The sequence below is a fragment of the Chelonia mydas genome, chromosome 9, assembly GCF_015237465.2.
Source record: "Chelonia mydas isolate rCheMyd1 chromosome 9, rCheMyd1.pri.v2, whole genome shotgun sequence".
Taxonomy (NCBI): Eukaryota; Metazoa; Chordata; order Testudines; family Cheloniidae; genus Chelonia; species Chelonia mydas.
Genome location: NC_057855.1, coordinates 11463566 through 11478290, shown reverse-complemented (window position 1 = coordinate 11478290; position 14725 = coordinate 11463566). Strand labels below are relative to the sequence as shown.

Here is a 14725-nt window from a genome sequence, read left to right as displayed (position 1 = left end):
CAAAAAGAAAAAAAATCAAAATGGATTTTCAAAATGCAACTATTGTGCACACACAACTGTGTTTAACACTTGTAGCATAGTACTGACCAAAGGCAGGTGCAATAGCTTCATTGGCAAATTTCAAGAGACAAGAGGAACTAATTTCCATAAAATGGAGTGGAGCATGGCCATTTTTTTCTTTGGAATAACCCATGCAGACTGTCCCTGTACACAATGTTCCACCTTGAGCTGGTCAGTCCGGCTGCTTGGATCAAAACAGAGGACTGCAAGCTAGCATTTCAGCCTCCAGAATTCACACCTACTAAATAATCCATGTTAAGCACCTCATTGATTTAAATGGCAGTGAAAAGTACCAAGCACATCTCAGGATTAGACCCAAGTGTATAGGCTGCATTTCTCCACAGATCATGCTGCTGGTATTCCAGAGACTTAAGAATTTGCAGCGTTTATAAAAAAAAGATGCAATGTAGGTTTAGATTTCATTACCCGTTAAACAGAACGTGTCCCCTGTGGATCAGAACATAAAATGGGGCTGTGGCAAACAGAGGAAATACACTCCAGTTCAGAAACGTTACAAAACTATTCCAAGGGTAAACATATTCAGCATTTTTAAGCACTAGTTTCACCTTTAGTTTCCAGAGTTTAAAGATGCCATTTTCTACAGGAAATCCAAATACACACTGATTAACATAAAAGTTTGAGAATTGACTCCATCTTGAAGGTTTATTCTTTACTACTTTAAAAAAACAAACAAACAAACCAGTTACTTACCTTCTTGTAACTGTTGTTTTGAGATATGTTGCATATGTCCATTATCGCTAGATGTGTACACGTCTCATGCATCAGTGCCAGAGTTTTCACTAGAGATACCCACAGGGGTGGCCACTCCTACACCCTCGCATCCTGTGTGCCTGAGCAGAGGGTTTACCAGGCTGGGGTGACTCCACCCTATCTTCTTCCATCTGGTGTACACCGAAGAGTGAGGTCAACCTAGCTACGTCGCTAAGTGATGTGAAAAATCCAACCCCCTGAGCAACGTAGTTAAGCCAACCTAACCCTCAGTGTAGACAGTACTAGGTTGAGGGAAGCCTAGCTATTGCCTCTCAGGGAGGTGGATTACCTCTATGCTGATGGGAGAATCCCTCCCACTGGCATAAGCGGTATCTACACTTGAAGTGCCTCTGCAGCTGTGCCACTGTAGCATTTCAAGTGCAGACAAGCCCTCAGATAATAAACTCCAATGCACAGGGGAAGGAGGGTGGGTCACGTAAAGAACATACACAACGTCTCAAAAGAGCAGCTGCAAGGAGTAACCATTTTTTCAAGCGATTGCACGTGCCCATTACGCTAGGAGACTCCCATAAAATTTCCAACAGAGTTGGGACTAGGATTCTCATCAGACGAGGAATTGCCAAACTACTTTCCCCACATTTGTGTCTTCTCTTGACATGATAGTAATCACTTAATATCTAGCAAAGATGTGGACTGAAGACCACGTTCCTCTCTGCAGATGTTTGCAGTATCGATGCTTCCCAGAAATACTGCAGAAGCTTAGTGTGCTCTGGCTGAAGACAGAGAGCACTTTTCAGAAGCCGTTATGCCCTTGATCTTGTAGCACCTGAAAACACAGCTGGTGATCCACTTGGATAGTCACTACACTGTTACAGGACACTCTCTCATTCGTTCTGCATAAGAGATGAATAGCTGAGAATAGACCCAAAAGTGCTTTGCTCTATCTAGATAAAAAACCAGTGATCAGCAAACATCCCAAGCCTGGAACTGTTGTTCATCATGAGCATGTGGCTTTGGAAAGACCAATATATAGATTAGTCAAGGTGGAAATCAGATACCGCCATGATGAAAAATTTAAGGTGTAGCCTAACCTGTACTTTGTCCTTTTTCTTTCTTTTTTTAAGGTTTTGTGACACTCTACACCCCAGGGGAGTACCCTATAACCCTCATATTCATCATTTGTATATAGTTGTGATATTGCATACAAAGCATGCCTTGTAAGGTATCATGAGAAAGGTTATGATCTGCTGAAACCCACTGTTCCATCTAAATATATAGATCATTAATGCATATGAAGTTATGAGAATTGTGTTATATGGTTGTCACTAAAATATGCTGTGGGAAGCGCCCAGATACTAGCTCCCCAAAGACGTTTATCCCCCTGGTTATTAATGCCTGGGCAAGTGTCGAACCACCAACAATAGCGATTGTCCAACAAGACAGCTACAATGCAATGACTCACTTGTACAACGCCACACCAGGGGAATTGCTCAACCTTGCCTGGTGAGTCAGCAATGCCCACCAGACATGCCTGGACTTGTGTTCTCCAAGCACATGGACTAAGGGTATACAACAGAACACAGTGGCCCCATGCTTGGCCTTTTCTCCTGCCCCCACCTATGCTGCAAGCAACAAGGATACTCAGAAGACCAAAGACTCCAACAGAGGAGGCTGGTCCAGGTTTCAAGGATGAAACCTGTGTACTATGAACTGAAATATCCAGTAAGGTGAGAAAAACTGCTTAATCTAGATCAGGGGTCAGCAACTTCCGGCAACTCGCAGAAGCTACTAGATCGCACACCCTGGTTCTCATGGGTGACTTTAATTTTCCTGATATTTGCTGGGAGAGCAATACAGCAGTGCATAGACAATCCAGGAAGTTTTTGGAAAGCGTAGGTGACAATTTCCTGGTGCAAGTGCTAGACGAGCCAACTAGGGGGGGAGCTTTTCTTGACCTGCTGCTCACAAACAGGGAAGAATTAGTGGGGGAAGCAAAAGTGGACGGGAATCTGGGAGGCAGTGACCATGAGTTGGTTGAGTTCAGGATCCTGACACAGGGAAGAAAGGTAAGCAGCAGGATACGGACCCTGGACTTCAGGAAAGCAGACTTCGACTCCCTCAGGGAGCGGATGGGTAGGATCCCCTGGGGGACTAACATGAAGGGGAAAGGAGTCCAGGAGAGCTGGCTGTATTTCAAGGAATCCCTGTTGAGGTTACAGGGACAAACCATCCCGATGAGTCGAAAGAACAGTAAATATGGCAGGCGACCAGCTTGGCTTAACGGTGAAATCCTAGCGGATCTTAAACATAAAAAAGAAGCTTACAAGAAGTGGAAGGTTGGACATATGACCAGGGAAGAGTATAAAAATATTGCTCGGGCATGTAGGAAGGAAATCAGGAGGGCCAAATCGCACCTGGAGCTGCAGCTAGCAAGAGATGTCAAGAGTAACAAGAAGGGTTTCTTCAGGTATGTTGGCAACAAGAAGAAAGCCAAGGAAAGTGTGGGCCCCTTACTGAATGAGGGAGGCAACCTAGTGACAGAGGATGTGGAAAAAGCTAATGTGCTCAATGCTTTTTTTGCCTCTGTCTTCACTAACAAGGACAGCTCCCAGACTGCTGCGCTGGGCATCGCAACATGGGGAGTAGATGGCCAGCCCTCTGTGGAGAAAGAGGTGGTTAGGGACTATTTAGAAAAGCTGGACGTGCACAAGTCTATGGGGCCGGACAAGTTGCATCCGAGAGTGCTAAAGGAATTGGCGGATGTGATTGCAGAGCCATTGGCCATTATCTTTGAAAACTCGTGGCGAACGGGGGAAGTCCCAGATGACTGGAAAAAGGCTAATGTAGTGCCAATCTTTAAAAAAGGGAAGAAGGAGGATCCTGGGAACTACAGGCCAGTCAGCCTCACCTCAGTCCCCGGAAAAATCATGGAGCATGTCCTCAAGGAATCAATCCTGAAGCACTTACACGAGAGGAAAGTGATCAGGAACAGTCAGCATGGATTCACCAAGGGTAGGTCATGCCTGACTAATCTAATAGCCTTCTATGATGAGATTACTGGTTCTGTGGATGAAGGGAAAGCAGTGGATGTATTGTTTCTTGACTTTAGCAAAGCTTTTGACACGGTCTCCCACAGTATTCTTGTCAGCAAGTTAAAGAAGTATGGGCTGGATGAATGCACTATAAGGTGGGTAGAAAGTTGGCTAGATTGTCGGGCTCAACGGGTAGTGATCAATGGCTCCATGTCTAGTTGGCAGCCGGTGTCAAGTGGAGTGCCCCAGGGGTTGGTCCTGGGGCCGGTTTTGTTCAATATCTTTATAAATGATCTGGAGGATGGTGTGGATTGCACTCTCAGCAAATTTGCGGATGATACTAAACTGGGAGGAGTGGTAGATACGCTGGAGGGCAGGGATAGGATACAGAGGGACCTAGACAAATTGGAGGATTGGGCCAAAAGAAACCTGATGCGGTTCAATAAGGATAAGTGCAGGGTCCTGCACTTAGGACGGAAGAACCCAATGCACAGCTCCAGACTAGGGACCGAATGGCTAGGCAGCAGTTCTGCGGAAAAGGACCTAGGGGTTACAGTGGACGAGAAGCTGGATATGAGTCAGCAGTGTGCCCTTGTTGCCAAGAAGGCCAATGGCATTTTGGGATGTATAAGTAGGGGCATAGCGAGCAGATCGAGGGACGTGATCGTTCCCCTCTATTCGACATTGGTGAGGCCTCATCTGGAGTACTGTGTCCAGTTTTGGGCCCCACACTACAAGAAGGAGTGGATAAATTGGAGAGAGTCCAGCGAAGGGCAACAAAGATGATTAGGGGTCTGGAACACATGAGTTATGAGGAGAGGCTGAGGGAACTGGGATTGTTTAGTCTGTGGAAGAGAAGAATGAGGGGGGATTTGATAGCTGCTTTCAACTACCTGAGAGGTGGTTCCAGACTATTCTCAGTGGTAGAAGAGGGCAGGACAAGGAGTAATGGTCTCAAGTTGCAGTGGGGGAGGTTTAGGTTGGATATTAGGAAAAACTTTTTCACTAAGAGGGTGGTGAAACACTGGAATGCGTTACCTAGGGAGGTGGTAGAATCTCCTTCCTTGGAAGTTTTTAAGGTCAGGCTTGACAAAGCCTTGGCTGGGATGATTTGATTGGGGATTGGTCCTGCTTTGAGCAGGGGGTTGGATTAGATGACCTCCTGAGGTCCCTTCCAACCCTGATATTCTATGATTCTATGAACTTTTCAGAAGTGGTGTGCCAAGTCTTCATTTATTCACTCTAATTTAAGGTTTTGCGTGGCAGTAATACATTTTAACATTTTTAGAAGGTCTCTTTCTATAAGTCTTTAATATACAACTAAAGTATTGTTGTATGTAAAATAAATAAGGTTTTAAAAATGTTTAAGAAGCTTCATTTAAAAATTAAATTAAAATGCAGAGCCGCCCGGACCGGTGGCCAGGACCTGGGCAGTGCGAGTGCCACTGAAAATCAGCTTGCCATAGGTTGCCTACCCCTGATCTAAATGTTGCCCAGTCTAATAGGGTTGAGAGTTAAGACTGCATGCTTATGTTTTATTTTCTTTTGGTAACTAACTGACTTTTTGCTATCACTTAAAATCTCTCTTTTGTAGTCAAACTCCTTTTACTGTTGATCTTTACCAGGGAGTTTGCCTAAAGTGTTTGATAAATCTGCTCAGGTTTACAAAGGCTGGTGTATATCCACTTTCCATTGATGCAGTGGTGAACCAATTAATAAACCTGCACTGCTTGTCTTGAGCAGTGCAAGACGATATATTCCTGAGGTACAAGGCTGGAAGCTGGGGGGAATTCGGCTGGTACCTTTCTTGGTGTGATTCATAAGTGGCTCTGGGAGCATTCATACAATTTAGCTGGATGTGGGACTCCACATGCTGTTGTGCTGAGTGATAATAGCACCTGGAGGCTTTTGCTGCTTGTCACTAGTAAAGCATTTTTAGAGAGAGCCCACGATGGAGATTTAAGGGGGCACAGCGGTCCCACAGTCCCAAGCTGCACCCCAGGGATCCCATCACAGGTCTACGGAAAAATCCAACACCAGGGCATGCAAATCCCCAACTCTCCTTGCCGAGGTGATGGCTATTAGAAAAGCCATGTAACAATAAACAGGAGGCTAATGGTTCAAGAGGGGGAATCTGTAAGGGCAAATCCCACCGTATAGTAGGGTCTCTGAAAGATGAAAAAAATCTTTTAAGAACCTTGTAATCCTAGGGTTAGAGAATACAGTTCTGCCTGTAATAAGGAGGTCAAATATTGAAACTGGGGCCAGGTATACTTGAATGGAGCTGACCACCAAATCTGACTTAAGTGTAACAAATAGTCCAAAATCATTTTAATCATAAATTACAAAGGAGGCACACTATCTGGGCGGCTAGCCAAAGCGTAAGTGGAAGCATTTATAAAGGTAGATAGCCCTTGTGGATGGTTTCCTACTATTAAGTAGGACACTATGGACTGCTTCCAAACAGTGCGATGCCGCTGAGGAACCAGGCTGTGACGTGTAGCAACTGAGGGTTCAGGGTGCAACAACTGCCTGTGATTCTGCAATATCAGGTCCTTGACTAAAGGCAGGGGTAGAGGTTCACTGACAGACAACTTGCGCAGGTCCAAGAATCATGGCTGCCTCGCCCAGACTGGTGCAGTATCATTTTCCCTCATTCTTGCTTCATCTTTAACAACCACCTTGGGAATCAGAAGCGCAGAATAGAGCAGACCCTTGACCCAGGGAAGAGAAGCATATCTGAGATGGACCTGGGGCTTTAGTCCACCTTCAAAAACAGAAAAAAAGAGTATTTCCTGTTTTGACAGCTTGAGTATAAGTCCACTGATGGGACTCTCTCTACTTGAAATACTGATCTTAGAATAGCCAGGTTGAGAGGCCATTCATGATCCAAACTAAATGACTTGCTTGATCAGTTCGCTAAGGCATTCTGAATCCCTGGTAGATGTGATGCTCAGAATCAGGGAATTCCATATGCAGATGTTCCACAGCCTGATTGACACATGCTGTTTGATTTGGCAACTCCTATTTATTGATGTGGAACACTGTCTTCTCTTCTCAGGGCCTCTTTCGGACAAGACAACAAGGCGTTCAGAAGAGGCAGGTTAGAACTTCCTGCTGCTGGTCTTAAGCTTGCAACGCAGGACTGTCCAAAGCAGCTGAAGACCAGCATCAAGCAGCCTGTCAGTATCATGTGGACATACTTCTCCCCTCAGGGATATGTTTCTATAGAGTAGTGGTTTCTTGACTTCTGATGGTTTGTCAGTACTGGGCAGGGACACTTACCTTCTCTGGGATTAATTTTTGTTGGAGACAAAGATCTAGATGCCTTAGGCATCCCCCACTGTAACCAGCAGGGCTAATGATGGAGCTGGTATGGTACTGGGGGCCAATTATGCCTAGATCAGGCCCTCCCATTCCTTTGATCTACTCTTGGCAGGATGACTCCTATGAGAGTGGGAACAATCCCTGCTTTCCCTGAAGTGGGAGACATCAGAACCCACTTCAGACTGAGGAGAAGCAGGAGTACTCCAAAGGCCAGGGTGAAGCGGTACCAGTCAGAGATGGGGAAAGTGATCTACAACATGCCTTCAGTACCAGCAGCCATCCTGGGGCTTCCTGGCTATCAGGACTATGCGCTGAGGAAGAGCGCTTACCATTGGTCTTGGAGCTGGCACTGGGATTAATGGAAGCAGCACTGAACCTGAAGTTACTGGTACCGTAACAGACCCCCAATGTGGAAGCCAACATGTGCAACAGCCCCTGCAAAGTGATGTCGGTCTGAATGATCAGTGAGGGCGGAGCAGAGAGGCTCAGCAGATCCTATGAAGTTGTGCAGGCCTCCAGGGTGGCTGGTACTGAAATGGGCTTTTGCCCTGCTGTAAGCAAGGGTGGTAGCGCCACTGTTTGTGCCGACGAAGCAGCCGCCCTCACCAGTCCTGGCACACGAACTGAAGTCAACAGATCTGCTCTGAGAACCACTAAAATGAGACAGCGGGAAGCAAGGGGCCAAAGGATGTACTCTACCTTCGATACTGAAGTGGTTAGCCTCTGAGATTGAGGAATCCCGTACTGTGTACTTTGACATGAAGTTGTCCTCCTTTTTTTCAGCTTCAGAGGCTGAGGGCACTCTATGCATTGTTACCTCTTTGAAGACTGCCCTGGTGAGGGGGATCTCCTCCTGTCTGTCCACAGGTAAGACGAGGGACACTCGTGGATGGAGTGATTGAGGAACTCCCTCTATCCACAGAGGTGGTTCTGATGCTGGGCAAAGGGCAGCCTCCATGAGGATGTACCTGAGATGCTCTTCTCTTTGCTTCTTAGTTCTTATCTTGAAGCCCAGACACATCAGACATGTTCCAGATGTGACCTTATCCAAACGCTTCGAACAGTGAGTGAGGATTGCTCTCGGGCACTGGCTTTGACACCTGGAGCAGGGCTTGAAGCTTCCCCCCAGTATCAGGCGGAGCTCAAAGTCCACTGACAATCTGAACGATAAATAATGGAAAAGTAAAAGGGGTCCAAGAGAGGCAAAAATGAGAACCACTAACAGCTCATTCGCAGAAGGAACAAGCTGACAGCATGCTCTGAACAACTGCAATAAGGAACTGAATGAAGGGTGGGGCAGCTCTGCCACTTTATACTCCGCTTGGAACATGAGGGACATCATAGCGCAGGAGTGGCTGCCTCTACTGGTGCTGCGAGGGAAAATTCTCCAGCACTGGTGCACAAGACGTACACATACCTACTGTAAATGGACATATCTAATCACGCAAAGATAAAGCATTATGAAGCAAAAGGAGGTCAAGCAGGTAAAGATGGACGGAGCAGCAAACAGTTATGACAACTTAGACTAAATGAGGACAGTCTGAATTGTTCCAAGATCACTTAACCATATCTAGAGGATATGTACGATTAATAGTTATGAACTAGATTGCAGGTGGTTGGTCTCATCAAGATCTCATATTCTAAGAAACTACATTCATTGTAAGTGGCCAACTCAGAGAGTTGACGACTCTCCACCCTGTTTTGAAAACTAGATTATAAATTGAAATCTTACAGCTACACTTATTGTCTCCTTGCTCTCCATTTGTAAATAAAAATGCTCACTTACACAAACTGCGTTAATATCAGACACATGCCCTGTGAAAGACTGCCTGCACATTCCATCGCGAATATCCCAAAGCTTGGAGGAGGCATCACAGGCACCAGAAACAAAAGTCCTCATGTCTGGACTTAGGGATAAACTCATCACATCTCCGGTATGCCCAGTGAACGTGGTGGTCTGTTGACCAGTTTCTATGTCCCAAAGAGCACTGCAGATAAAACAGATGTATTTCAGCAATATAATGGAGTCTCTGCAAGTTTAGCTTAAAAACAATCAACTACCCCCCACCTCCAAAACTCACCAGGTGGTGTCCCCTGAACTTGTAACAATTTGGTTGTCATCTAGAAAACGACAGCAGGACAAGTATCCTAGGAACAGAATAATGGCAGACATTAATGTCATACCCCACTGTTGCAGTAAAAGTTATCCAAAAAACCTTCTCAGTATGTCACACAAAAACCACCTCTTGATGTTACTTGTGTTTTAAAAATAGCAGTACAGAAGCCAAATTCACTTGAGTATGTACTGCTCCATTTGCTCAGATAGCTACTGGTAGTATCTCATTGGCAGAGCTAAATGAACACAGAATTTAGCATTAAGACTGATAAAGTCAAAATGAGTGACATACAAAAAGTGATTTCTAAATGTGATCAAAACCAAGATTAGACTATATTCCATTTTGCAAATTGCTAACACTTGTTTTCACTTTACAGCATGCAGTGAACAGTGCAGGCTTGGGACTGTGTCACTTTGACTAACAGTAGAAAAATAAATATAGTAAAATGCAGCTGACCTGTATGCCCTGGTAACTCTCTGCTCACTCTCACATTGCCCTCTCTGGTTTTCAAATTATATATGGAACAGATGTTGTCCAATCCACCACAAGCAACATAGTTGCCAGAAGGAGCATATGCACAGGTCATCACCCAGGAAGATCTCAAAGGAATGGCATGCATCTACAGAGAGACAAGGCATATTAGAACTACACCACATTTTAGGCAGTCACACTCAACCATAGTGATTCTTGTCCAACCTAGTTAGCTGCAATACTGCTTTAGCATTGCAACAGATGCTACTAAGTAAGATAGTGGGATATCCAACTTATAAGGAATCAGATTTTAAACATGCTTCTATTTGTGCTGAATATTTTACTTAAGAGATGGAAAAAATGGTCGCCTGGTTAGATGTGTGCAAGTTCAGTACAATCGTTTTTATAGTATCATAGCTATTCTGAAATTAAAGATTACTATTTTAACATGCAACTGGTTTTGGTCAATTCAAATTCCTCCCTCCAGTTTGTCTTCCTGAGCCAGAACCTCACCTGGTGTAGACTGGCATAGCTCCACCAATGAAGCTATGACAACTGCCATCAGCAGAGGATCTGCACCCCAGTCCTTCCTCATTTGATCAAGATTTCTCACTACCAAGGAGCCAAACATCTATTATAATGGATTTATATTAATTCTCTATAAACCCTGTGGTTGTGTGCTTCTGCAACACAATAGCAGAAAGCACGTGCCACAGAAACAGCAGCACAAGTAGGGTGTACAGTTGCAAAAACAACAACGAGTTAGTTATTAAAACTCCTCAGAAAGATTTCACCCACCCACCCCTGACACACACTCAAATGCTTGGCCAATGAACACCAGGAGCACTGCTAAGCTTCCAAGGGATCCCATGCTAACCACATTACTTCTGCAGCATGCCCTACCAGTGATCTCAGAGTTATCAGAGGGTTATAAAAAACAAATATTCTTTTCTCCCAGCAAACGAGCTACAGTGAATAGAAGCAAAGGCTCAACATATAGAAATAGGTATTACCCAAGCTAAAATGCACTTTGAATAAAAAGCTGGACATAAAAAAAAAAAAAAAAAAAGGAAAGCAAGCTAGTTAAAACTTCAAACAGGAAAAAGTGATGGAGCCAATCCAACTAAAAGAAAAGTGTTACAGAAAGAAGGAACTAAAACAAAAAAGTGTCACTTGTGTACAGATTACCAATATGGATTATAAACAACTCTACCTTATTTGTTGTATAACTATCCCAAATAATTAATTTTCCATCTTGGGAAGCGCTGACTAGTAGCCTAAAGATAACCACAAAACAGAAATATTAACATGTTAACTTCTTGTCTCGTACTTAATTTCAAAATAGACAAGATGAATGAATGTCAAATAATTCAGAAAAGCCTTTTCATTTTCTCCTTTTGACTATTTTTAATCTTTCTAGGGTCAAATGTTGCTGGACAGCTGCAAAGAACAACGTGTTGCTTGCTAGAAAATCTTACCTGAAACCATGAATAAAACTTCCACTATTAAAACAAGCTAGAATAACTGTCATTTAAAACTGCTCAAGCTATTTACAAATTTTATAACCTCTCCCTACTGGCTGTTTGTATCCTTCAGACTAAATGTTTCAGTATCATAAATGTAGTATAGGTACTCCTGGTCTAGACAAGCCAGAACACAGTATCACCAGGTACAATTAGCCTCTGGAATGGCTACCATATGTTAGAGATGGCTATTGGTTGTTCAAAAAACTTTTTGGAAGGAGTTATTTTATATTTAAGAAGCCTTCCAGCATCACCCTTTTGTTCCATCAGAACTAATGAACAAGTCACATGTTTTCTTCATTTAAATATACCTTTTGGCAGTGCTGATGGTATTGTAGACATTTCGAAGAGTTTTTATCAAAAACTTCTAATCAATCTATTATGCATGTATTTAAATCTTATTTGGATTATTTGTCGATGCTTTTGATGAATTTCTTATACTAATAATCAACACTATACTGAATTAGCTGCAGCACATCATGGCAGACTACATTTATTGCTGTGATTTACAAAACACATTTTAATTCACTGAAAAATATTGTTACTCCATGTCCTTACAGTGCTCTATTAACATAAAATACATTTGCACTAAAATCAACCATTTCAAGCTATGTGCCCTTTCACAGCTTAAGGGAAAATGTAATACAAAGAATTCTGAAGTTATGTGCCACCATACACCAGGCTCTCAGATTTGAAGAGTCTGTAATAGACCATCTGAAAGACTAGACAAAATGCTTGTGGAAAATAGAAGTGAAGCATATATTCTTGTAACGGAATGATTTCTTTTCATTATTTCTGTATGATTATAAGTGGCTTTAAAAAGGCAGGCTGAAGTACAAAACATTTCTCAAAATTTTCTATGATCTATGGCCCTCGAAAGTGTCTGAAGACTGACAGTATGTCTACACTGCAATTAGGCACCCACAGCTGGCCTGTGCCAACTTACTCAGGCTAAGGGGCTGTATAATTGTGGTGCAGACTTTTGGGCTTGGGCACATCTACAGCGCAATTAAACAGCCCTTTAGCCTGAGCCAGCTGGCATGGACCAGCTGTGGGTTTTTAATTGGAGCGTAGACATATCTTAGGGGACCACTCTGGGTGTCTGGATTTTCTTGTAATAGACAAACTCAATAAAGACAATGGATTTATGGTTCATTACAACAATCTTTGACCGAATAACCCTTCTTTGTCCTACAACTGCAGACATGTTAACTGCCAACTTCATTGTGGTCTCTTACAATGTGATAAATCCTTATGCTTAACAATCTGGCCACATCTACACTGCTGATTTATATCGGTAAAACTACATGAACCTAATCACTGGCATAGACAGCGCTGTCGACGGGAGAGCCTCTCCTATCGACATAGCTGCCACCTCTCACAGAGGTGGATTAACTACGCCAAGAGGAAAAGCTCTCCCATTGGCATAGCAGCACCTCCACGGAAGTAGTACAGCAGTGCAGCTGTGCCACTGTAGCTTTGTACGTGAAGACAAGCCTTTTAAGTACCTTTCCCAGACCTGAAGAGCTCTGAGAAAGCACGAAAGCTTGTCTTCACCAATGGAAGTAGGTCCAACAAAAGATATTACCTCACCCACCTTGTCTCTCTAGTAAGCCTACAATTCTTTCAATAGCTAGAAAAGGGATCCATCTGCCTCTAAGTTCAAGAATCATATGTACAAACCTTGAATCAGATCCCCAGTGCATAGCATAAATTTTAGCTAAGTGACCTCTCAGCGTACGTCTTGTTCGCATTTGGATTCGACCCACCGAGTCCAGACTTGTGGTGATCTGAGCAGGAAAAAAAAAAAAAAAAAAACACAAACCAAACAATTATTCTGTATCTCCGAGATGGTCATAAATGTGTACAACACTCAAACTGCCAGGAACATAAATATTTTGCACCCCTAGAATTTGGACATACAACAGGGACTACTGTTTCCACAGAAACAGGGCACAATGATGTGATAGTGTAGCCAGTCAAAAGGTTTTGCAAGAAAATCAGGGTACCAGTGACAGGGAACTTAATGATGGTCACTATTCTAAGATGTTTCAGACTGTTACAAGCACTCTGTAGATGGCGCTTCTGTATGTATTAGGTGTGAACTTTATTTTTTTACAGTAAAGCTTTATGTATGTTGACAATTCTCACCCTCAAAATAATAGCCCCAGAAGAAAATGATCATTTAGTATTTATTCCAGTGTCATTTTTCAGTAGTCTGACAACTGCCACCTAAAAGCCCAGACCTGGATTTTAAATGAAAAACTTCAGTTTCCAAATAAAATGGACAGCTTATACATAGCTAAGTGGGAGCAACTCTCAAAGCCAAACCATCATGCCATATAGTTTCATGAAATGTTTAAAAAGGTGAAGGAAAATATGTATAATATTTAATAAAATATATAATAAAGAAATCTATCCAATGTATTTCTCATGTATCTATGTGTCTCATGACTTTAGAGCTTTTTGACTGGCTGCAAATAATACCTGTAAAGGCCTGAGCTTTTTTTTTTTCCCCTCTGTAATTATTGCTTTAATTTCATAATTGTAAATAGTGTACTAAGCAATGTGCTTCCAGGGTTGTTGCACTTCATCTTTTTCAGACACCATACCAGGCATGCTATAATCTCTCAAGAAACCTATTGCCTCATAGGGGCTACTTCCCAAATATAAAAATAATGATATACCTGAGCGAGAGTTGTATCACTACATGCTTTTCTGGCATCCTGAAACAGAGAAAAGAACAATATGAATCTTGAACACAGTAACAGTGTACATCAACTGAAAATCTTACCTACAGAAAAGTTATTTTACACCAAGACTTTTCCAACATCTGTTGGAAAACAAAGCTTCATTGTTTAAAAAAAAGTATGCACGAATCCTTATGTTCAGTATTCCCACCCCATTCAGGTGAACAAGTTATAGTGTCCAAGAAATCTGAAGTATTGCAACAGAAAACAGCTGCCATACTTGCTTACATGGCATTTATACCTAGACAAGTTCCAAGTCAACCTCTTTGCAATCTTGCAGGACAGCCTCTTGTTTTGATGCTGTACTACTCTGCCTACATGTCAAGGACTAAGTGGTGAATCCAAAAACACTTTAGAGTAGTCCCTTCATTATGCAGTATTTGGGTAAGAATCCAAAATGTGGGCTGAATAAGATAAGAAAAGGGAGAAGACAAAATGCTGGCAAAGGTGAAAACGAAGTGATTAGGGCCAGCACAACTGTGTCGGTCAAGGATCACACTTCATTGCACACCTGACTGACATAGCTGTGCTGGTAGAAGGCTCTGGTGCAGACAGTTATACTAGCAATACTGTGCTTTTGCTGGTAGAGACTTACTTCATTTGGGGTGGGTAGCTAAGGGAATTGGGAGCCTGGAATAAGATACATTGGAAAAGCATAGCTAAACTGTTTAAGTTGCATCCAAACTACGAGTGTTTTGCCAGTACAATTCACA

The 14725-nt window shown here is 42.9% G+C and overlaps 1 protein-coding gene across 11 annotated transcripts in view; it reads right to left on the bottom strand.

Moving 5' to 3' along the window:
* The window catches only part of GNB4 (G protein subunit beta 4), a 122608-nt gene that overhangs the window by 5711 nt on the left and 102172 nt on the right, over nt 1-14725 (bottom strand). For all 11 annotated transcript variants that reach the window (XM_007056978.4, XM_043521986.1, XM_043521984.1 and 8 more), the window contains 6 exons: nt 13950-13988; nt 12946-13052; nt 10953-11016; nt 9725-9887; nt 9233-9299; nt 8938-9139 (listed from right to left, as the gene is read on the bottom strand). In XM_007056978.4, the coding sequence (XP_007057040.1) occupies nt 8938-9139; nt 9233-9299; nt 9725-9887; nt 10953-11016; nt 12946-13052; nt 13950-13988 (642 nt within the window). The remainder of the gene's footprint in view (nt 1-8937; nt 9140-9232; nt 9300-9724; nt 9888-10952; nt 11017-12945; nt 13053-13949; nt 13989-14725) is intronic.